This window comes from Castor canadensis, chromosome 3 (genome assembly GCF_047511655.1).
Source record: "Castor canadensis chromosome 3, mCasCan1.hap1v2, whole genome shotgun sequence".
NCBI classification, from domain to species: Eukaryota; Metazoa; Chordata; class Mammalia; order Rodentia; family Castoridae; genus Castor; species Castor canadensis.
Genome location: NC_133388.1, coordinates 135,012,449 through 135,037,761, shown reverse-complemented (window position 1 = coordinate 135,037,761; position 25,313 = coordinate 135,012,449). Strand labels below are relative to the sequence as shown.

At 37.2% G+C, this 25,313-nt stretch overlaps 1 protein-coding gene across 4 annotated transcripts in view; it reads left to right on the top strand.

Moving 5' to 3' along the window:
• Positions 1-25,313, top strand: part of Eya1 (EYA transcriptional coactivator and phosphatase 1) — a 308,539-nt gene that overhangs the window by 4,580 nt on the left and 278,646 nt on the right. For all 4 annotated transcript variants that reach the window (XM_074068699.1, XM_074068698.1, XM_074068697.1 and 1 more), the window contains exon 3: positions 5,931-6,038. In XM_074068699.1, the coding sequence (XP_073924800.1) occupies positions 6,006-6,038 (33 nt within the window). In that variant the 5' untranslated portion in view covers positions 5,931-6,005. The remainder of the gene's footprint in view (positions 1-5,930; positions 6,039-25,313) is intronic.

The following is a 25,313-nucleotide window of genomic DNA, read 5'->3' as shown; positions in this document are numbered from 1 at the left end:
TAGTTAGAATTCATCTTAAGTTACCAAATAAACACATTATCATTTTCCTAATTAGAGGCAGTTTGTTTGATTGTCTAATTGCCTTCTATTCTTCATTTAATGATGCACATTCTATTGCACAGTAGGATGACTGTAGCTAATAGTAATATAGGGTATCCTTCAAAAGAGCTGGAAGAGAGAATTTTGAATGACTTCACCATAAAGAAATGATAAATGTTTAAGGTGATGGGTCTGCTAATGACCTTGAATTGATCATTATAAAATGTATACATATATCAAATATTATATTACTCCCCCAAAATATGTACAATTATGTGTCTATCAAAAATAAAATAAATCTTGTCACATTTATTTAGCAATTCTATAAGGAATAGATAGTCTTCACATTAAAAACTTTAAATCAGCAGTACCAATGAGTGGAAAATTTAAAAAGAAAATTAGTGTAGACATTTGCTTCTGAAGGAACTACATCTGCAGCTGTAGAAGACATTTGCCAAGGTAGCGATCATTTTAGTTTTTCAGTAAGTTGGCTTCAGTGACAGAAAGACCAGTGAGTACAGGGTTTCTGAGTGTAACATACCTGGGTATGCCCAATCTCTATTTTCCTTGATCCAACCAAATTTCTTAGGATGGTGAAGAAAGCAAAGGAGAAATGACAGATGCAGGGCTTTTTGGCTTTTGGAGCCAAGGAATAGAGAGTTGCACGGGTCTCTGGAGGTCATTTATCCAATGACTCATCTCACTGCAGACTTCTGTTGGTAAATTTTCTTAGAGACCCCTTGATTTGACATGTTTATTCAATCTGTAGTTGTAGTCTTTTGGGGACATATTTTAGAATAGCTTCTTTCTTTCCTATAAAGCAGTGTTCAATTGCTAGCTTCCTTCTGCTTCTCAGGAATGTTAGAAAACTCAACACTTGAAGAGAAGGCAGAGTAAAGCAATGGTATATTGTAATGAAAATACTCTTTCATCCAAGGAGCCACAAGTTATCAAGTGTCTAATAGATCTCTGGTTCATTAGAGATGATTAATGTGCCATCTAAAATACAATCCAGTTTTCAAAACCAGCAGAAAAAATTAAAATGCACGTGGATATAAAATAAAAAATATTTTCCCCAATCATATTACTCCCCACTTTTACCTCCACTCTATTTTTCTTTAATCTAGAAAGATTGTCCCAATGGTTTGCCTGACTTGACCCTCTCCCTAGCTACATCCAGTCTGTGCAATCTACACAGTTATTCTAGTCATTCTTCTTCCAATCTTTTGTTGTGAAAATAGCAGAATATGTATGATGCAGTAGAACTAACAGAAAAGACAGATGACAATATTTGCATGCAATATCGGATTCTATTGCTTATTTTATCAACTGCCTAGCTGATAGGTAGTCAAAGAATAGTGTCTGTATGGTCTGTGTGGGATGAATATGGATTTTTCAAAATTTGGAAAACTAGGTCTAGAGCTCTTGAAGTACTCTAAAAAAAAGTAGCAAAAGCTGTTTGTAGAATTATTATAATTATTTATTTATTTTTGTGGTACTAGGGTTTGAACTTGACCTACACCTTGAGACACTTCACCAGCCCTTTTTTTGTGAAGGTTTCTTTCAAAATAGCGTCTTGTGAATTATTTACCTTGAGCTGGCTTCAAACCATGACCCTCCTGGTCTCTGCCTCTTGAATAGCTAAGATTACAAGCATGCACCACCATCGCCCAGCTCGTTTGTAGAATTATTGAGGATGATGGTAGTACAGGGAGTTTAAATTGTAGTGGCAATGTACCAAATAGATATTTTGTCCCACATGCCTTAAAGCTTCAGTATTTTTCATTGTATATTCATTGTACTTTTCAGTGTATATTCATTGTACTTTTTGGCTGCAGTAGGACATAAAATAACACATTCAAGTACGCATCACTAGGCTCTTCTGGAATAATTATAATGTCACTTCCAGGGGTCCAACTTCATAATGCCTTGGGCCTCCACGAGACATTTGGTATGATTACAAATTTTGTGAGATTCTAGTCTCAGTTTCATGTTTTTTGTAGTTTGTTTTTATCAGTACCTAAATCTAACATTTACTTACCATTGTTCATTTTCTGGTATATGTTTACTAATTCCATCCCCTTCCCACACATCTCTCCCCAAAGTGGCAAATATCAGGGAGTTCCTGAAGCACCCTTAACCCTGTGTCCATGAGTCTACCGAACAAAGTGAGCTTCCCATCAGCAGTGTAGAACCCTGCTTTCCAAAACTCCCCCTTCTCAGTAAAGACCAGCACTGAGCTCCCTCCCCCCACATCCCTTAGCAGAGTCTCATGAAGGAGTAGAAAAGGAATCATTCCATCAGGTGTTGAAAAGACCAGTTCAAGGGGAAGCCTCTTACTGTTCCTCTTGCCAACTGCTGGGGGAGTCTTCTCAGCCTCAGATGTCCTGGCGAGCATCTAGCCTGAGACTGTGAATGCAAGATGGGGGCTCCCTGGCCTGGAGCTGTGGGAAGCCCTGCTCTGTGTCCTGTGGGCTGCAGTAGCCTTGGAAAGGATTGCTAGACATTGTCTGTCCTTGAAAACCAACATCTCAGGTGCCCTCATGGAGCTAGAAAACATGAAGAATCAGGCCCCATTTAAATGCTTAATATTGTCCAGCAATTTCTCAGTGTTTTGCTCAGTTGGTCTGTTCTTCCTTAAGGACATGGTAAAGTAGATTTCAGGAAGATGCTTCTAGGGTTTACCTCTATGCTCAGAGTAAATAACTAACCTAGAGTCTTGGACTTGGCAGGCAGGGCCCCAAGACATCTCTCAGTCCCTCCTCTCTTTATGAGGCAACTTTGCACTTTAGCGACCAATAGAAAGGTGGGATTCCATTGTGTGTAACTCTAAGGGGTCTCTTCTTCTGCAAAGTACCATATCAGTTGACCCAGGAGTGAGTAAATAAAGGATTTGACGATTTTGGATAAATGCATACATGGGTGATTAGTTCAGGTCCCTGCTTTGGCAGGGTGAGTGTCAGGATGCTCTGTAAGTTGATAATTGCCACTTTAGTACCCTGTCCCATAAGGGCATCTCTGATACCAAGGTACTTGCCTCTATTAATCTGCAAATCTCCTAAAACATTAACCTCTGTGACATTCTTATTATCCTTTTCTAGGAACCACTCCTAGATTTAAGCTGCAAGTTTACCTCTAAGTTCATCTGTGTATGTGCTTATGTGTAGGTGTATTCACTCTATGAATAGTTACTCTCTATGTGCATAGGCAGGCAGGCAGGCAGATAAGTAGACAGATAGATATCAATGAAATTACCTGTTTTTGCTTGAACCCCCAAGTGTGTGACAAAAACTAAAATAGGACCAAAAAGGTGATGGATGCTTTTTAAGTTGCTTAAAGGACAGCACCACTATTTAACTCTCCACTGAATTTTAGCTCAGTATTTACATGCATTCAAATATTGTCTTGCAACACTCATTCACTCATCAATTCATTGGTTCATTCATTCAGAATATTTAATGAGTGCCATATGTGACCAGGATAAGAAAGTGAGGCATAGTCTTCACCCCCATGGAGCTGCAGTGAGCCAAGGAGACAGGTAGAGAAATAATTGCAGTCCCACTAGATAAGTGCTATAATAGAGGCAGGCTTATTTATAAACCATGAAAGATCAAGTCCAGCAAGGGAATTAAGGGTTTGCCAGAGCCAGGCTCCTAAATATCAGTAGGCCCAGTCATATCATATATTTCATGGTTTAGATTGACATGTAAAAATCTGGAAACAACTATACTGATTTAGCAAGCAGCAGAGGATTTGTAAATAAAGTCCATGGCTCTCTGTGATTTTTTTTTGGTTTTTGAGTGGTAGTCTTTTTTTTTACTAGAGACATCTACCTGAAGTAGATGAATGCTGACTGTTTTGACTTCCCAATAATATCAGCCCTTTCTTTTTAGCCCAGGAAACAATAACAAACATGTTATTTAGTACAGAATAGTTTCATCTTCAGCAGAAATAAAATTGCAAATGAAATACCTTTCATGCTCATGTAACTTGACCATTCTTAATACCTTAAACTGTTCAGTAAGTTCAATATGGAAATATGGAAAAGAAACACATGGGAAATAATCCTGGAATATCAAATATACAGATTTTGATTGAAACATGTTCTCAGGACAGGTATGGAGAGAATGGGAATTTATGGGAAATCAGAGAGGGCTTTGTCTTAGGGCTGCTCCCTTCTGTGAGGAATGAGACTGGGCTTTGTCTTACCATACATAAGGCACTGTGGGAAGCTTATATGGAAGCACTTCGGAAACCGTGACGCGTTTTACCAATACAAAGCAAAATTATTATCATGTCTCTAAAATCCCACCTTAGGTGCCTACAAAAGTTAATGCATCTCTTGAGAGTAACTTAAGCAATGAAAATAATAGTTTATTCCATAATATCTCTTCCCTAATTGTGCAATGATGGTGAGTTTTAAGATTCAGTGTTGAAATTTTGTGCAATCCAAAATAGAGTGCTCTGTTGTGTTTTCTTGGTTTAACAGCTGTAAATACATCCACATGATTTTTATTTACACAGAACTTGAAATTATGAAATTTTTTCTTGGTAAAATTATAGAACATAGTACTTTACTATGAATTCTCCAACATTTAAAAATCTAGTTATTTATGAGTATTATGTTGACAATGGATAAAGCATATATTTTGTAGCATTGATAATCGTGAGAAAATCAAATCTGAGTATTTCGAAATTACTTTTCAAGTGAGCTCTTTTATACCAGGAATTACTTATGCAAATGCATGAACCATTAAATTATAAATTATAAAATATAGAGGATGTAAGACACTATCCAATTGAAATCTCCCATTCCACAGATGAGGAAACTGAGATTCAGAGAGTCTAGTTTATTGACCTGAGATCATTCAGCTATTTAGTGGCAAAGTCAAATCCAGAATTCAGATTTCTTGACTTTCACTTTTGTGGTTTCTGCATGCTATCATACAGAACTTTAAGTACCTTCAGAAAAAGTAATACAGAAGTTAAACTGCCACATGTTCTCGGATGTGCAATTTTATCTTTGACAATGTTAAGATTGTAACTTTTTTCTGCTTCATTATACGTACATTTAGTGCACACTAACATATCTGCATTCAAGTTTATGAGACATGTGGAATAATTTCTGTTATCAAACCCATCTGAAAACCTGAGAGTATCTTTAGGGTTCTTCATTTGAACATGAACCTGAAAATTAACTCTGAAAGTTAGGAAATTAGAAAGAGCAGTGAGCTGGCAATACTGGTTTTATATGTAGAGTATATTTCAAAACACTACATTTATTGACCGTGTTGAAGCTTCCCCCAAGCCCATTCTTCCTGAAGGTGCTGAGTCTCTGGAGGTGCAGAATTGATCAACCATGAAACTGTGACCTAATGTAAACTTGCTAAGAAATAGTATAATAATATCCATGCCCTGAGGGTAAAACACTCAACCCCAGTGTTCTCTCTTTCATCCTCACTCAGACTACAATCATATTTCTTTGTTAGTATTTCCTTCTTGCATTGTGGGGCAGTTGACATTGATAGATAGCAGGGAGAAACTAAATTCAAAAAGAAAAAAGTAGGGGGTAAAAGAAAACTGTGTACTGTTGGCTCAGAAATGTGTGTGGAAAGCTCTTTCGTTGCCCTCTCTCCATCTTTCTTCTTTTTTTCTTGGGCTGCAGCTGCTGACAGCAGGCACAACTGAGCTGTAATTTGGCCACATTTGGTTCATGTAAATTGTGATAAACAGTGAGTCCATAATATTTATTTTAAAGATTCATTCAGTAAAGGTAAGCGTTCTTGACTTGTGTATACATGCTAGTGAATGGAAGGCTGCAGATGTACTGAGCAGCTCTTAATTCCATGCCACACAATTAATACGGCTGCATGGTGCTCTGCTCTACACAGGTGCAGGGGCATTGGAAACCTTTGAAGAAGTGTGTAGCTAATAGCCCATATATAATTCCGAAGAAGAAGTCTTCAATGGAAGACCCCCGGGGGATAAATGGACAGTCTGTAAGTAAACAGAATGTCAGTCCTAAGGAAAGAGTTATTACTCTTAAAATCGTAATGAGTATTTTTGTTGTAACCTGAGCATCTCGAAATTTCTCAAAAGCTCTATACTAATTTTTAATGATTTTAGACGTTATGAATTAAGTAGTGCACTATTTCATCAGCCTGAACTAATTTGTGTCTTTTTCTTAGAGGTATTGGCTATCAAAAGTAGAATCAAAGAGGAAAAAGTCAATCTTTAGTATTATGTAATTACACCAATATGCATAGCATAATTTTAAGGCTTACATGTTCCTGTGCCTCAGGGAAAACATATATTTGCCCCACAAAATGTGAAATTAATGTCTATGTCTTGGCTTGTTTTATGTGCATTTGTTTTATGAATATACATGTGCGTGTAGATTTAAAAGTGTGTTAGAAGTTCCACAGTTTGATAAAATCTTGAATGGGTTTCAAATGAAGAGAGCTTTGGGTTATATTTTCTTTGTCTTCTTAGGAACAGAAGAGAAAGTGTTCAGAAATTTTCCTCAGGTTCATTTCAGGAAGAAAGGTGTCATGGGATGAAGGTGTGGCTCAAGTGGTAAAGGGCAAGTGCAAGACCCTGAGTTCAAAACCCCAGTTCCGTCAATAAATATTAAATAAATAAATAAATAGTCTCATTTGGCTCATAAATTATTTTTTTCCAGTTACAGGTAATCTTATAAGTAACATCCGATTTATCCATTCATTGAATAAGTCAATGAATTTTAAGTTTTAAAAAGCAGATTTCAATGAGTTAAAGCAGTTTTCTTGAAAATTTTCCAGCGCATTCTTTGGGGCAGACATCCGCTTTCATAGTGCAGCTTTGGTCACAATGGAGTTATTGCAGACGTGGAGTGTGATCTTTAGTAATGCGGTTGTGGTTCCTGTAAGAGTGTGTTTTACAAGACCTATCGGTGTTATGCAATAAGCAGTGGCTGCTAATGGACGAGGATTTTAATAACAAATGGTCAAGTGTTATCCCGGCAGTTTTAGTCACACTGTATGCAATTACAGAATGTACTTTATGGATCCTCTAAGTCATCTCTGAGGTAATTCACACAAAGCACTTTGAGATCATTTTGTATGGTGAGCTTCTACGCTAAATAGGAAGAACATACTTAACTCGGTTATTTATTTTGTTTAAACTCCTGCTGTGGGTCTGTGATACTCAATTTTATTATATTAAAATACTCGTGATGCATATAAAATAAATGAAAAATAAGCTTGCCAGTAACTTACTGCTTGCTGCCACCATGTATATAATTGCTCCTTAGATAGAGGCAAGTTGACACACATGTTGGAGAATCGCTAACACATTTTAACAGTGTCTACAAAGACGTTGCTGATCATATGTCTGTTGATATTTTGCATTTTACCAATTCTAATTTAATAATGAAGAAATTAAGATTTGAGATGAGCATTAAAAAGAGATAAAAATGTCAAGATTAAGAGAATTTACTTCTGCTCTTACAAAAAATTGCATGTTTAGTGGACAATCTAATTACATATCATTTTGTTCTTTCTTTGGTCACGTGAGAATGAAGCAGTTTGCTCTTGAAAGGTAGTTGGGTATCTCAGAGGTGGTACACAACTAGGCCGGGGTATTTCTCAAGAACAAACACCATGTGGCATTGATTGGAGAAGCCATTTCCTGGCAATTTTGCTTCTGCTTGCTCAACCATGAATGGCAGTCATCTCTTTAGAGACCCCTGTGTGGAGGCCTTGGGTGAGCTCCTCAGGGATGGCTTTTCCTTCTGCTCTCAGGCTTCCCCCCTTTGCTTTTAAGAAGAAGGTGGGGAAACAACTCAAGATGGGAAGAGGACCTAGAGCCCAGCTGAAAACATTAAATTTATTCAGACAAAAGAAATGCAATGGAGTCCTGGATGAGTACCAAAAGTGCTCAGACTCCTCAACATGACTGAATTTTTCCTAGCTCACTATGTTCATCTTTCAAAAGTTTTTCTTACAAGAAGTCTCAATTATATTTGGAATAAACATATGACTATGTTATACCCCCACAGACCCTTCTTAGGTGTGCTGAGAGGCACAAATCTTAACTGTCCAGTTTTAACAAATGGTTATAGCTATATAACTCCCACTCTATCAAAAAAAAATTAACATCTCCACCCCTTCATCCTCTGGGTCCCTTCTACCCAGTTCTTCCCCCACATCCATCCCTGATCCTGCAGCAAGCCCTGTCCAGTCGTTCTCAGCTTCCATCTTTTTTGCACGTTTTTCTACACGTTCATGTATAGTGAATCCTCATACCATGTCTTCTTTTGGTTTTGGCTTATTTTAATTAGCATTACATCTGTGAGATTCATCAATGTTGCTGCAGCAGATTTTTCTTTTTGACTGATGAGTAGTATCCATTGTATACATTCTTTAAAAATTATGAAATCTATTCTAAGCACTTCTCAAGGGACTTCGATTTTTGCATCTGTAAAATGAGGTGAGTGAAATCCATATAACCTCATTGATGTCCTTTCCAGCTCCATTGTTTTATAGCTTTTAACTTTCTTCTACTCTAGAGCCCTTCACTCACAGAATTACACCTGCTAATGGCCTTGTCTGGGTTGCGCCTCTTCTAAGAAGGCTTTGTGCTTGCTTCCTTCTGATGAGAAGACCTTTGCTTTCTCATCAGAAAGATGATATTTTTTAAAAGGAAGATTTTTGAAAGGTTTCAAATACAGAGTGATTTTACAAAACTATCTGCAATGCTTACGATGTACAATTATTGAAATAATATTATGAATCTCCACTGCCTTTGTAATGATCCTTTCTTAAGTCTTTATGGCTCTGTAGGTGGAGAGAGAGGGGATGAGGTAGGAAGGAAACAGTGGTGCTTCCTCATGTATTCCCATAAGCACAGAGATGTAGGCCTCTTGTTTCTAGCAGAGTTATGGAAATATCTCGCATATGATGTGGAGCCATGTGCAGAGAGTGGTGTCCTATGTAGACACAGAAATGGAAAAAGATGTTGAATCAGAAATTGTACTTTTCTTCTTTTGGATGTTCTGCATATGTTTTACCCGCATCTAGGAATGGGAAAGTGCAATGTGATTTGCTGTTTTATCCACATAACAGAAACTCCCTGAGAGGTGACTAGAGGAATGACCTGAATTATTACAGAAATGGTAAAAAGCCTTACTAACATTTTCCTTTCTGTTATGTGGATAAAACAGAAAATCACATTGCAATTTTCCCTTCCTAGATTTATTTAAAAAGCATTTATGAGCTCTTTGAAAAAAAAAGTGAATTAAAAAAATAAATCACTATATTAGCTATGAAGCCTGCAATAAAAAAAAACCAAACAAACAAACAAACAAAAAACATGAAATAACCCAAACCTTGTGACTAAATTAGATAGACAGCCTAAGAGTGCTACAGTGGCGCAATTGGTTAGTATGCGTGGTACTTACATAGATAGACAGCCTAGTATTTTGAAATGACATTTCAGATTTAGAGTTAGGAGATCTGGATGTGCCCTTATTACTTGTGTGACCTGGGGCATATTTCCAAGCATTAGTCTCATCAGCTATAAGACAAAGGTGGTAAATTTGTCTTCTCTTATTTAAAAATCACAATTTCGTGGGTCAAATGGGATCACGTGTTTGAAAGGTCTTTGAAAAGTAGAGTATGGTATAACTCTTGGTTGTAGGAAACAGCTCTAGAAAAGTGTAGTCAGGGATAAAACATTCTGCAAATCTATAATAAAAATTTCAAAACGCAGCAATTGTGCCTGTGGCAGGTGCTACAAGCACCAACACTGCACATGCATGATTATGATGTTGACAGCTGATATATATAGGAATTAGGTCTCTTGAGACATTAGCAGAGGCATCTTATAAAAAAAAAAAGTAAACAATTAACTTACCTAAAAAATTTCAGAGGATGATATTCTAGACCTTTGGAAATAATGATACTTTAGGGCCCATTGTATGTTCAAAGCTCAACTTTTGTCTTCTTTTAAATTATGGTAAATTTGGAATGCTAATAGTAGGTTTTGCTGAGATGCTGGGTTTTGCAAGAAAATCATTAAATAAAATGTGAATGTTCCTTATTCCTATACTTGAAGAGTCTAGAAATAAAAGGTGACTTTTAACCAAAATGGAAATAGTCAATAATTATTTTATTAACAGAAACAAGCACACTGTTTAGCAAAAGTCTCTGAAAGTCATTACAGAAATATAACCCACATTAAAATCAAACTAACTAGGAAATTACAAGTAAAATCAGGGTTTCATTTACTTACTTCACCACAAATAAGATATTTTATGTAAGTGAAATTTTTGGATTATTTAAATTCAATATTATAGAATCCAGTGGTTTTCAATTTTTAAAGCAGGAAAATTGTTTTGGAATCCTGCATTAGTTTTTTAGGGCTATTGTAACAAAGTACCAGCAGCTGGGTGGCTTAAAACAATAGGAATGTGTTCTCACAGTTCTGCAGGCTGGAAGTTCAAGATCAAGGTGTTTACAGAGCCATGCTTCCTCTGAAACCTGGAGTGGAATCCGCCTGGCCTCTCCCTGGCTTCCCATGGTTTGCTGGCAGCCTTTCTTTCCTTTGCTTGCTTCCATCTCTGCCTACATTGTCACTTGGCCATATGGGTCCCCTCTTCTGTTTTTTTGTCTCTTTGCTTCTTATGAGGACTCTGGTTAGCCTAATGACCTCATCTTAACTTGATCACATCTGCAAAGACTATTTCCATATAAAGCCACTTTCACAGATACTGGGGATTCTGACTTAATCATTTCTTTTTTTTAACAGAATATAATTCATCCCATAACAAGACTAGTGAGAATATGGGCCCTAAAACCTCCTCTGTTTGCCACCCGCATCTCAGCATCGTGAATAACTCCAGTTTAAGCAGTTAAAAGTAGTGGAACTTACCATGAGCTGGCTTGAGCAAACAAAAGGGAGTCTTAAGAATAAAAAAAGGGGATGCAGGAAACCCAGGTTTTTCTTTCTCTTTTTTTTCATTCTGCTGTGCACGTTTTCTCCAGCCTTCTCTGTGATGGACTGGTGTTCTCTGACATCCATGCACAGTACTGCTGCCTGGCTACCACGCTTTGCACGATACCAGGCCTTCATGGTTAGACATGATGGTTAGGATGAGGTTACGACTTGGGATGTCAGGCTATGTTGGAAAGAATTAGGTCAAAAATTTCATTTGAATAGTCCCGACTGGTTTGGGCACATTAAGAAAGCGCAGGTTGGAATGTGATGTGAGCATTTGGAAGAGTCTGGCTATCCAAGTTCAAATTGGACAGGATCTACAGCAGAAACACAGCAGCTGCCAGAGAAAGGGTGCGCAGATCACCCATCGGGTGCCTGCTAGGACTGCCCAGAGGCCTCCAGGTCATGCTCTCTGAAGCACCGGTTTGAAGCCACACTTCTAGCTCCACGCGCTTATCTCATAGATGGTAGGTTTAGCCCTTGATATAACTATGTAATAATGAATACACTTGTTTTCTAATGCTTAAGGTTCTTTTTGTAACTCAGTTATAAGCTGTACCCTAGAGTGCTAGCTTTGCTTTTATCCCTTGGCCTGTGTGACAGCAGTGATGGTTTGCGTTTTCAGCACTAGTGCTGAGGTTGTTTGACTGGTTGTGTTGGATGCACACTAAACAGCATAACTTGAACAGGGGAAAGTACAGGGGGCATGGTTTTTGAGTTACAGTTTACTACTAAGAAATAACTTCAAGAAACCTATTTTAATTTCTGAACTTCAGGTTTTTTCATTTTTTGGTGGTACTGGTTTGTTTATCTATTTATTTATTTTAACACAGGGCCTTTTTCTTGCTAGGCAAGTACTCTGCCACTTGAGCCACACTCTCATCCATTTTTGCTTTAGTTATTTTTCAGATAGGGTCTCATGCTTTTGCCTGGGAGGGCCTCTGATAGCCATCCTCCTACCCTTGCCTCTCATGTAACTGGGATTGCAGATGTTTGCCACCACACCTAGCTTGTTTTGTTGAGATGGGGGGTCTCACTACTCACTTTTGTCCAGATCTCGAGCCACAATCCTCCAGATCTTTGTCTCCTGATTCAATTTTATTTTGATGGATGGATATATTAAGATATTTTGCTGGGTTCTTGTAATGAACCCAGCATCTGCCAAAGCCCTTTGTAAACTATAAAAAAAAAAAATCTATGCAGCCACTAGTGCCAAGCCTAAGTGGCCATCTTTTTGAAAAGGGTAGGACATTTCAAGTCAGACAAACCTGCTTCAGTCTTTGCTGTGCTCCTAAGTAAGTTTCCTAACCTCCCTAAGCCTCAGTTCTTCATCATTTGCAAAGTGGGGATAACGGCTCCTTCCTTGTTTGACTTACTGTGTGATTAGGAGTAATAGACGAAGGATATACAGTGAACAAGAACACAGATTCTGTTGCCTGGCCCCTTGGACTCAAATCTGAACTGGATTGCTCACCAGCCACAAAAGCCTGAGCAATTCTGTGTACCTCATTGGGACCATTTTCCTTGTCTGTAAATAAGATGACGATCACAGGGCAGTTGTGAAGACTGAGTCATATTCCATCTATGAGAGTGCTTAGAGTGACATGCAATGAGTGATATCTTAGTGTTTGCTGTTATTATTAATATTATCCAAACATTCCAGACACAAACACAGTAAGTGCTTAAAAACCACTAGTTGCAATTTAGTTAAAACATGTTTGACTGTGGGGCAAGGCACTACATCTCTTAATTTAGATGCAATGGACACTCACTGGGTTGAATGAGGCTAAGACTTGGGAGATCAGATCATGTGGGAAGGAATGAGAGAAACATTTTCATGTGAGCAGACCAGGCTGGTTTGGGTATATTAGAGAAGCCAGGCTGGAGTGTGATATGAGAGTTTCAAAGAGACCAGCCATCAGAGTTCAAATTGGGCACCAGGTTGTATTAGCAGTTTGATATTTCGGAGTAAAAAATAAACCTAGACAGGAAAATCAGTCCAGAGCCAGGACAGTGACATGTTTACATTTTCAGTCCAACTACCCTGTCAAGCCTCTGCAGGCACTCAGTAAACGTTTGTTTATTCCAACTGGCCAATATCTTGTGTTCTGGTGAGGCTCACCGGGTTCATACACACCAAATAAACGGGGTGTGACAAAGATGGAAATTGCTTGTGACTAATGCTGCAAAGAAAGGAAAGAGGGGCTCTAACTATCGAGATCCACTGTCTCTTTCCTGCCTCTGTTCAGCACTGTTCATGAGCAGGGGCCTGAGAGCTCCCATAAATGTGGATTAGTGTGAATGAGCAGTCAGCCATGATCACTTGGTGTCTGCAGGGTGACAGGGTCTTTCTGAGTAAAGACACAACTTTGGGACTTTTTGTGCTTTTGGGTGGGAAGGTGGAGGAAGGATGGTTTAAAAGTCTTAAAAAGACAAAAACACCTTCCTTCTTCACAACTTTGTTAGGGATGGTGGCATTCTCAAGTGTGAGGTACAGAAGGTCATTTCAATATAGCAGTTATCTAACAAAGTTCCTCCATAAAGGACCAGATAGGAACTAGCATAGGCTTTGTAGAACATAAGGTCTCTCACATGCACTGAACTCTGAAACTGTGGCATGAAAGTTGCCACAGTGAAATGGAATTGACTCCCAAGGTAGGGTGAATGTGTGGACATAAGATAAGAAGTCTTGATGGCTTTCTTCTCAGCACTGCAGTGGGGTGGGTCTACAATTTCACGCTTTCCATTTCCACAGTTCTTCTGACTTGCTTCCTGTCAGGCTGGCCCTGTCATCTTGGATGTTATTTGTCTCCTCTCCCTGAGCCTCATTTTCCTCATTTGTGAAGTGGAGAGTTTGGGAGAAGACCTGTCCCAGTTGTAATTCAGCATGAATCTTTTGGTGTTTGTATTGGACAACTGAAGTTGTTAAAGGGTTTGCATCACAAAATAAATGGGTGGTGGTACCAGCTGATGAGCAGGAAGACCCATCATAGAGCTCACATGGTCATTTGATAATTCACTTCCACAGTTCTAGGGGTGCATTTGGACCCCAATGTGATTTATCTCTATGGTTCTACTTGTCTTTTTTTTTTTTTTTTTTGCAACCATCTTCATTCCTCAGTCAATGAGTATTATTATTGGTGTAGCCATTAGACTGGTATTAATGTGGTGATAAGGATTTTTGAGGCCCACATTTTATTCATTTGTACCATTAGGTACAATATTCCCATGATTTACTTTCAAAGATGTCTAGAATATCAATAAAGAGGTGCACCCACATGTTGTATCTGATTCTCAGCATGTTTTGTGGTGATTGTAAAATATGTTCACCAATTCTTTTGATATTCCTCCTTTTAAGTGATGGAATCTCTTGATGGAACTCTTTGATATGGACCCTTTGGGTCCCCTTCCCTTGAGTGTGGTCTGGACTTAGTGGACTCTAATAGGCAGAAAGAAGAGAGAAATGATGGTATGTCACTGCAAATACTACATCATAAAAGTCACTATGACTCTCCCCAACTCTCTCTTGGATTACTCCCTTTGTAGGAAGCCAGCCGCCATGTGTGGGGATATTCAGGTGGCTTTATGGAGAGGCCCATGTGGCCAGAACCTGAAGTTTCTGCAAAAATCACATAAGTGAGCCACCTTGCAGACTGATCCTTGAAGGATTATAGCCCCAGAAGAGAGCCTAGGTACAGTTTTATGACAGACCTCACTTACAATCTCCCCAACCCTCAAAAATTAAGGGGCTGGTGTAGTGGCTCAAGTGGTAGAGCACCTGACTAGCAAATGTGAAGCCCTGATTTCAAAAAGTTCAGAACTGCCAAATAATTATGTAAGATAATAAATGTATTCTTTATTACTTCTTACTATTTACATTTTTTGTGTGGTGCTGGGGGAGGGAACCCAAGGACTTGTAAATGAGAAGTGTATGTTCTACCACTGCACCTCCAGCCTGAATGGGTGCTGCTTTAAAATGCTAAGTTCTGGGATAATTTGTTACACAGCAACAGACAGCTAGTACAATGATTCTATGGATAATAACTTTTGTTTTTCAGTGGTACTGAGGTTTGAACTCAGGGCTTTATGCTTACTAAGAAGGCACTCTACTACTTGACCCATATACCAGCCCTACAATGATTCTATGGATCTATTTCTTCCATTACAATTAATTATGTGTGTATATGTGTAATTATGTAAGTGTAATTAATATAACTCTTCTCCCTCCCATTGCATTTTCACGCAGAATCAATCCCTGGATGTTTTTCTCTCTTTATGTAGACTGGGTACATTCAAATGTCAGTTTATTTATTTTTATCTGCCCCTCCCAAATGGAACCTTTCTTCTTCACACAGTAAGTGCTTTGAACTGCGAATTAGCATGGATTTTATTCTATTTGTATCATCCGCCCTAATTTGAAAGTCTGTTTGCCCTCTAGATCCTGAGCTGTTTGAGGACAGAGTGTGAGAGAAGGACAGGCACCCTCCTCTGTCACTGAGTGCTCTATTTTGCACATTGTAGATGGGCAAAATGTTTTGATTGCATGAATGAATGGATAAACACAATTGCCTGGAGTGGAAGTTTTGTAAACAGAGAGAAATCCTCACAAGTGCTAGTTTGGCAGCTTTTGCTCCACATGGCTCCAGGGAACCAAGCACCTTTGGAAACAGACCAGATTCAAGCTCAGAGCTTTTCTTGCTCTACCAGGTTTCATGAAGGTGGAGGTATGCTGAAAACAAGCACCACTGCTACGAAGCCTCATTATCTGGAACTCCATTAATTGAAAATCTCTGATAATTTGAGCAAAGCATGACGTTAATTTTGCATGTGTTCCTTTATAAAAACAGGATTAGAAAAGAAAGTGGCAATGTATCTAAATTTTGCCTATCTATATGAATTCATGAAACTAGATGGGCAAAAATAAGTTAACAATCACATTGTTAACTTAAATTAAATTTGTGATTTGAAATCACAAATTTCAAATGCTTTTTGTAAATCATTCTCGTTGAAGAAATTTTCAAAGGTGCTCAATTAGGTTAAATTAGATCAACTAATGATTATAGTTCAAAGGAATTTTTGTAGCTTAGGGACGCCTGATGGGGTTTAACAGATAGCTGAAGGTTTGTGATGGAGTCCTGATGCAGCTTCTGCTAATGGATGTGCAAATCTCTGACCATTTCTTAGCCAGAGTCTTTGCCTCTAAATCAGCAATCTACCCCTGGGTATCTACAGGGCATTGGTTCCAAGAACCCCAGGGATACACAAATCTCAGATGCGCCAATTTCTTATATTGACAGACTCTCATAAGATTTGCATAGAACCTCTGCATACCCTCTCACATACTTTAAGTCATTTCCAGGAGTCAGGTGTGGTTGTGCACACTTGTAGTTCTAGGTACTTAGGAGGCTGAGGTTGGAGGACAGGCCATGAATTTGAGAACATCTTGGGCAACATAGTAAGACCTTGCCACACCAAAAAAAAAAAAAGTAAATAAACAAATTAAAAAGGCATCTTTAGATTACTCTTAATACCTAAGACAAAGTAAATTCTATGTTAATTGTTATACTGTATTTTTCAGGGAATAATTACAAGAGAGAAAGGTCTATTTGTATTTAGTATAGATGACTTTTCTTTTCTCAGATATTTTCAATCTGAGGTTGGCAGTACCCATGAGTACAGAACCCACAGATTCAGAAAGCTAACTATATTTCAGTTGTGAGGATTAAAAGTAGGTCATGAGTACCTTTATTAAGCAATATAACAACATATATGCAAATGTTGTATGTTTATCAAGATCATATTTCAAAACACAACAAATGTTTTTTCTAGGCAGGATTCCAAAAAATCCAAAACAACGAAACTCCTCTTGACCTCTTTAATGTTTTCCCCTTTGTTTTGTAATGGAAAAGAGGAAGTTGTTTTTTAAAAAAAATGTTAGTTTTATCTAAATTTTTCATTTTGAACTATGGTGCTTATAGTCCAAAGGATACAATAAATACTTGTACCAGGCAGAACAAATATTGGAATGGATCACTAGTCATTCATTCATTCTTGTTATTACTTAAGTCAGGTATAAACTAAAATTCTATTTAGGGATCACAGAGTTTATGGTAATTTATTTGTTGCTTAGAAATTCTTCCAAGTTTTTATTATATCAAAAATTATGGGGCTGGAGATGAAGCTCAATGTTAGAGCATGCACCTAGCACGCACGTGGCCTGGCCTCAATCCCCAACAACATGTTCAAAGGCAAGGCATGTGGTATGCTGAATTTCGGGAGGTGGGGAGGTACTGGGGATTGAATCTAGGGACTTGGGTGCTAAGCACATGGTCTACCACTAAGCTACATCCTCAGCCCTTATTTCTTTCTTTAATAAAACTTATATTTCTTTCAAAGTATAGTCATCTCAAGAATATTTTTTCAAGAATAAAATTTTACACTTTGAGTATCCAAATGTTAATCTTAATACCAATATTATTTTACAAAAATGTAAGTAAATGCTGGGTTGATGAACAATTACTTAAAATAATGTTTCTAATTTGCACTTACAAAAAGAAATAGAACTCTTGGCATAAGGAAAACATGACTAAATACACATTTTATTTATTCATCCTCAGGGCTCATTAGTTTTTCAGTGATTTGTCCATGTTAAGTTTGTGTGAAATATTTTAAAAATCCACACTTACCTGGCCTCAGTTGGTAAATTGGGAGGGTTAATTAAAAAATGCATTCCAAAATATTTTGTGTGGTGTGTCAAATTATGTACCTGAAAAATGTTTATAATTGGTTAGTTATGGTTGTATTTAACCACTTGTGTTCTCAAAATAGTTAACTGCTGGCAGTGAAATGGAACCCAGACAATTTAAAAATAATTTCATCCATAAAGTTGATTTTTATTAAAGTTCATGTGTTAAAAAGTTTATATGAAATATTAGTATTAGGTGTTTGCTCAGATTCCATATTATTTGGGAAAATATGCTATTTCCTATGGAGTAACAAATTTATATTTTAACTTCATCTGTGATTTCATCTTGCCTTTTTAAAAATGGTTATTTCTCTGTTTGTCCTTGGATAATTTTCTAAAATATGGTGACTGATTTCAACCCAAAGTGATATATACTTTACTTACACATTTTGAATTTAAACTGTGAGCCAGGCTGCCATATTAAAACACAATGGTAGTCAACAAACCTTTTCAAATGAGCATGCGAACTATTTGTGACCTTGAATGGGGATTCAATTTCTTGACCAACAGTAATAGCAACAAGAGAAGTAACTGATCTAATTCACACAAGTGATGATGAGATTCTGCAGTGAACTTATCACTCTGAGCCCTTTAAAAGTTGCATGACCTTTTTTGGGACAAAGTTGCATTAACATTTTAAGGATCTGCTGCAATTATAACTGAGGTGAGTGGCTTTCACTCCCACTGTCAATAAGAGTTGAATAGATTTCCAGATTATTTTGGAAGGCCAGGCCTGAAATTCTTATATCTCACCCACCTTAAAAAGATCATAGATCTCTATATATGTACACACACACACACATCCAGGTTCTGGCACTTTTTGACTGACAGGTTGCAGACCTCAATTCTCCCCATCTTTACCTCTTACGTAGTGGGATTACAAGCATGTGCCACCATTCCCAGCCCAAAAGATCATAAATAATAAAGGCATGTGTAAAGGTAAATGTTTATAAACCAATTGAAAAGTTTTAGTATGATGAATGTGTTTTGCTGAAACAATGAAAAAAGTAATTACATGCTAATTTGGTTGAGATATCATTCTAAGAATTGTTTTACATGCCAAAAAATTATTGTATTGATAGCTAAGTTCTTCATGTATTAGATATTTTTAAGTCATTGAACTAATGACAGTCCTTAAGCACTACAAGTTTCAGAAAGAGATGAAACAAGCTGATTTTCTTGGGAGATACTAGTTTTATGTTCTTAGAGATGTTTGGTACCTATTACTACAAAGACTAAATAACACGTATTAGACACTGTGTAGCTGGAACTGTTCTAAATACCTTACACATGCATCCTTGGTGCATTACTACTTGGTGACAATATGTTGTAGATTCCTGTGCAGAGAATAAGGTGGAACTAGATGACTTCTAAGATCCCTTCAGTGCTGAGAGTTAGAATATCTACGATTTATTACCTAGTGCTTAATGAAAGAAAGTAAGTGAGGCTGTCCAATGGGTTTTCCATTTTCAAGGAGGTAAAGTGCAAAATACAATGCACTCTGCTGTTCCTTTAAGGTTAGCACATACTTTTAAGGAAAACTTGCTATATTTTTTCCAGAAAAGTTAATATAAAGCACATTCGGATTAGAAATACTTCTATTTCTTAGTATCTTTCAGGCCCTCTGTGGGTTCGCAAGTATTGTAAAGTTCCTTATTTCTTCTAGCAAAATTACTTATTGACCTATGATTGAGCAAGATAAGCTTTGGCTGGTGATAAATAAATTTGATAATAATCCCGTTGCTTTCCTTTTCTCTTTTCTTTTCTTTAATGGATGCTCAAATGGATAGTTACAAATATGATCACAAAATGGGAAATTTAACTGATTACTTGGTGAGTAAGTAATAAAATCTTTTGAAAATATGTGCAAACTTGAGAGAAAAGTAAAACAGGGCATTGTTTATGAAATATTTGGAAACTACTGATCTATGGTTTACAAAGCAATTCACCCAATTTATTTTGCACTTAAGGGAAAATGCAGTATGTTTAGATTTGGTGGTTTAGAAAATATGTCAAGAGACTGTATTTTTCCTTTTAAAGATTTTCAGAAGTAAGAGGATTCTACAAAGATTTCTCTCATTCCTAGGTGTCTGCTTTTCTACGCGTTCTAATTTTAGAAGTGTCTGTAGAGAATCTATGCAGATCTTCATTTTGCTTTGAAGATGTCTTGTTTAATTCTGCTGTTTCTTTACATATACATGTTCCAATTTTTTTCAAAAGAATTAGTCTGTGAGTATTTTCAGATAAAACTCACAAATGCCATAATCTTAATAGTCTTAATTTCATGTGATGGAAATGTGATATTGAGGACAAATTGGGGATAGAAAGAAAGCATTATATTCAGTTAATTGTACAATGTCTATTCACTTTTATCATTCATTTCCATCTGGTAACTATACTAAATTCTCTTTGATTCCATTTTAAATAATGCTGGCTTAGTTTGAGTTAGGAAAAGAAACTTAAGGGTTTTTTTTCTTTTAAAGAGGAGCACCAAGTGTAGGACTGGGAGGAATAGTTGAAGTACCATGTCCAGTCTTTAAATACTACTTTTTAGGTTAATTTATTTTGCGTGTATATATCATGGAATCTAAACAAATATTCACAGCTTCAGTGTGTATTTCAGATCTTCGTTTCTTCAGTTGTTTTAAGCCTTGTGATAGAATTAGGACGAGTGTCCAGGACTGGACTAGCTTCTGCTCAGTCAAACTGAACTCTGGCTTGGGGCTGTGGAGGTGGGAGAGGAAGTGCTCTTCATCTCTTTCTCAGAGGTGTGGTTCTGTTTACTTTGGAAAGAAACGATACAAGCATCTCCTAAAGTGGATTAGACATGGCAAGACAAGATGATAAATTTGCACTATACACTCTCAAGCAGCTGTGAGAAGGCAGTATGTGTGAAATTTCTTACCTTCTTAAAAATCTTGATAGAGTTGTAGCGAAGCTCTTAACAGTCAAAAAACAAACTGCCCATGAAGTTTATTTTCTTTTTTGCTGAGTTTTCTGGACCATTGTTCCGCTCGAGGGGCCCTGTCTGTTAGTTTTGGCTCACAGGCCTCTCTTCCTTCAGGATAAGCTCTCCAAAGGCACTTGTGCAGTGTGGTACTCTGGGGCTGCCTCACAGTTTATTCACAGCCCTGCTAAAGTTTAATTCAACTGAGTGACTTCCTGCCTCACAGGGTGGGTAACCAATGAAGGGTTTGTATCTGTAATATAAATACATAGCTGATTTTGTGGAAAACTGGGTCATTTTTGTTTGTTCTCATTAAAGGTTCCTGCTGGAAGTTTTATTTTAAATTTGGCTTTTAGCCTTTTCTGCTATGACTTGGGTACTGATCTGATTTTCTGCTTTCATGCACCCACCCCCTTTTTTTAATTTAAAATATTTAATTCAACATTAACTGTGCTTACAAGCTACACAGCAGAAAAAAAATCACATTACAAACATTGTAGTATTAGATTTTATCACCATTTATTTCTTCTAGCCTGCCCAGGGATTTCTTCATGTTCAGTAGAACTAATTTGCAGTCAGACATTGAGGTCTTCTAGAAGGCCAGCAGGCTCCAGAAATTAATTTATCCAAATAACCGATCCCTCCTAGGCCAACCATAGAGGGACACCAAAATGGCCTAAGAAGGCAGAACTTCCTTTTGAAGTCTGGAATGTTTTGACTGACTTGAAACAGGCGGCTGGAATGAAAGGATAATTTTCAGTGACCCAGGGGATTTTTTTTTTTTTTTTGCCATTTTCAAATATTAGGTAAAACAAAGAGAAATTGCTTGCTCTAATTTAGAAAGACTTAGTAATCAGGAAGGCAACCAGACTAAGAATAAAGTTCCATGGTAGATAGCAGAAGCTTATTTACTAAACCTAGATTACTGGTAAAATCAAAATTGTTATATCCTTAAAAAAGAAAATCTTAGAGGAGCTATATTTTAGTCAACATCTTTATTTTCATCACTATCTGAATTTTCTTAGAATTTTAAAAAGAGAACATTAAAACTTTGATTTAGTGCCATCTAAAAACACTGCTATATTTTGCTCTTCCTGTTATTAAACAAAAAGGTTACAACTTAAGCTAGTTTACTATACTAAATTAGTTTACTGGAAACAGTAGATATTTCATATTTGTCTAATTAAAAAAAAAAACAGGTTTTAAAGCTGTGAGGTCTTTAAAGTAAACTGGCAAATGAGGTGACACACAAGACTGTCCAGGTGGAGCAAATGTTTTTTGACTACCAACTCAGAGGAGATCAAAGTCATTTTGAAGAGATTTCTTCCCTATACCATAGATATTCATTTTAGCAGAAAAAATACCCTTTGTGTTTTTAGTGATAAAAATAAATTAAAAGTAGGAGTTGGTAACCAAAGAACTGTGCATTAAGATACAAGTGAGAAATATTTTATTTTATATAATACATTGTATGTCACCCATAATGCACATACACACTTTGATAGGATTATTTAAGAAAACAGAATTAAATAATACTTGTAACTTAAGGTTCTGGATATAGATTAATGCCAACTGACTAGGCTTTATTTTATAATTTTAGAGAATTATACAGGAATTTTTTGTACTGATGAAGCCACAAGGATACCAGTTCTGTTGCTGGCAATTGTTCATTTTTTAATTGGTGAAATATGTGCTGAATTAATTGGCATGGAAAAAAATTGTAATCTTTCTCTTGATTTATTTACAGACTTGTTTTCTTCTTTTTCAATTGAGTTGATTGGTACTGGACATTCTTATGGCTGTAGTTGTCAAATCTTACTTCTCTAGGTTTGAGTTTTAATTTTTGTATGAGTTTTCCCTTTGGGTAAGTACCCTTGCAAAGCCATGGTAGACACAAGCACCTGTGAGGGCACAGTGTTCCAATGTGAGGTGGCGTTTACCTTATTCCTAAGAGTTACAGAGAGGAAATAGCATTGTCTCCTTGCTTTGATATCATTTTCAAGTTCTTTTAGCTACCAAGATTCTTGGGAAATAACCCTTGGAAAAGAAAGAAATTGAGAGGCGTAAGTAAGAATTGATTGAGGCCAGCAATGTTGTTGAATTTAGGAGGGAAGGTGAGTTAAGCGGTTTTTGGTAATAAGACCTAAGATTCTATGAAGTGTATAGCAGAGATTTGAGAAATGTGTGCAGCTGAAAATAGGCAAAACATTGGGAGACAACGGTTGCTCATACCATTGCTGTGATTTGAATGCAGTTTCTCTCTTACAAGTTCCTTTGTTAGAATCTTGGTTTCCAGTGTACAATGTTGGGAGGTATTGAAACCTTTAAGAGGTAGGAGGGTCTAGAGGGAGGTAATTAGGTCATTGGGAATATTACCCTTGAAAGGGATTAATTCTGTAAGTATTTTTCAGGAAAGTACTTTGTTATAAAAAAGAACAAGACTGGCCCCCTCCCCACTCTCAGCTTCTAGTCTCACCGTGTGATCTCTCCTCTTTGCACGCACGCCATGATGCTATTCTCATGTTGTAATGCAGTCAAACCTTACTCCTCACAGGAGACTAAACAGGTGGAGCCACCCAAGCCTGACACGGAGAACTGAATAAGCCTTTTTTCTTCCTAAAGTACCCAGGCTCAGATATTTTGTTACACCAATAGAAAATAGACTAATCCACCAGTGGACTACAAATTAGGATGTCTCCTAGGATTGTTCAATCCATTGAGCCATAGGGGGAAAAAAACAAAATTTCTAATTTTTAATCTCATCTTTTTGAAATGTACATTTTCTTTAGTAAAACACAATTGGCATATATTACTATATAGATATACATATGTGCTAATTTTTTTATTGCTGAATATTTTACGGTGCTTGGAAACTGCTGGTTTTGATAATAGCTAGAATTTTATACTTTATTTTAATATTTTCCATTGAGAATCATGAGTTGTACATGTTGATCAGGAGTGTAAAAAATTGAAATATAAAATTTTGACATTTTCATTTCAGATATTTACATATATTGAGAATTTTCCTGTGTTCTGAGCAACATATCTTAATGGGGTTTGACCATTTTTTATCTTTAAAAAATTGTATTAGTTCTTTGCTTAAAAATCATAGTGATGTGAATGTATATCATTTTGTAAACGGTATCTTGCATTTATACATAATGTAAAGAATGCTGGGTAAATGGTAGCTGATCTTTTCTTTGAAATTATCTTAATGAACTTTAGTATAAGTATTTTTTCTCAGTATTCTAATTTCTTTTGGTTTGAACCTGCTGTGAATTGATATCTGAATAAGTAACACTACATAGTTCCTGTGTAACAGAAGGTTCAGTGAGAACAGAGTGCCTTTTTCCAAATATTTAAAAGATTTTCATGTAGATGAAGAATTCATCTAGCCAGGCACAGATGGCTCACACCTGTAATCCTAGCAATTCAGGAAGCAGAGATCAGGAGGATCTCAGTTAGAAGCCAACCCAGGCAAATAGTTCTAGAGACCCTACCTTGAAACAATCCTCAACACAAAAAATGGCTGGTGGAATGGCTACGTGACCCTGAGTTCAAAATTGAGTACTGTCAAAATAAAAATGAACTCATCTTAACTATGTTTGACTGCAAAAGACATAGAATCATGCATTCACTTTTGGGCAGTTTGAATCTGAGGGGTTTTGAATCCACCGACGTGATTTCTGTAGACAATTGAAAATGTGGGTTTGGATTTCTGGAGTGGTCTGGCTTGAAGGTATAGATTTGATGACCATCAGTAAATAGATGATATTGAAGCAAATACATGGGATAAAGTAGGAAAACATGTTAAGGGAGAAAAGCACGAAATGGGAGAAGATTTAGGAGGATATCCAGAGCCAAGGAGAGATGAGGGCCCAACTACAGCTGAGAAGTTGTTTGAAAGCACATGAACCAAAGATGGTAAGATAGCTCCAGAAAGAGGAACAGGTTCATCTGAGGGAGTAAGTCAGTAAGTAATGAAAGAGGTAAATGAGCACGATACCGTTGGCCCTAGCAGTGACTGTGTGTTGACAAATAGAAGTTCCAGTACCTTAGGGAACTGGAACTAAGATTCAACTAGTACTGAGATTCAACTAGGCTTTCTAGAAGTGTGACTGAATAGAAAGTTGGGGTCAGAGCTGAAGGAAAATGAAGGAATGAGGAGCAGTTTTAGAGGAGAAAGTGCACAGAAGCAGTCATGGAAGGCTTTCCCTTCACCCTCTGATCCTCGCCTCCTCTAGTGCTTCTCTGCCTCATGTACACCTCCTCTTCAGAGAGCACAGCCTTGTAGGAAATAGGAGAAGAGCTAGGAAGGCTATATTTGTGGTCATACTGCGCATACTTACATAGGCATAGTTGCAAATAGGCATTTATGTGTTACTAGATGAGGTTCATCATATACTAACTCCAATGGGCATAAAGCCATACCTTCCTCTTGTGCTTCACATTTTCTGTGCCCACTTCTCTGCCTACCAAAAGCCTCCTACTCTTGCTATTTTGAAGTTAAAGACCAACCGACATGTGAAGTCTACCCTGGTAACTCCAACTGACTCTCATCTGTAGAGCCTAAGAGCTTTGCTGAAACTTTTAGTAAGTTGATTT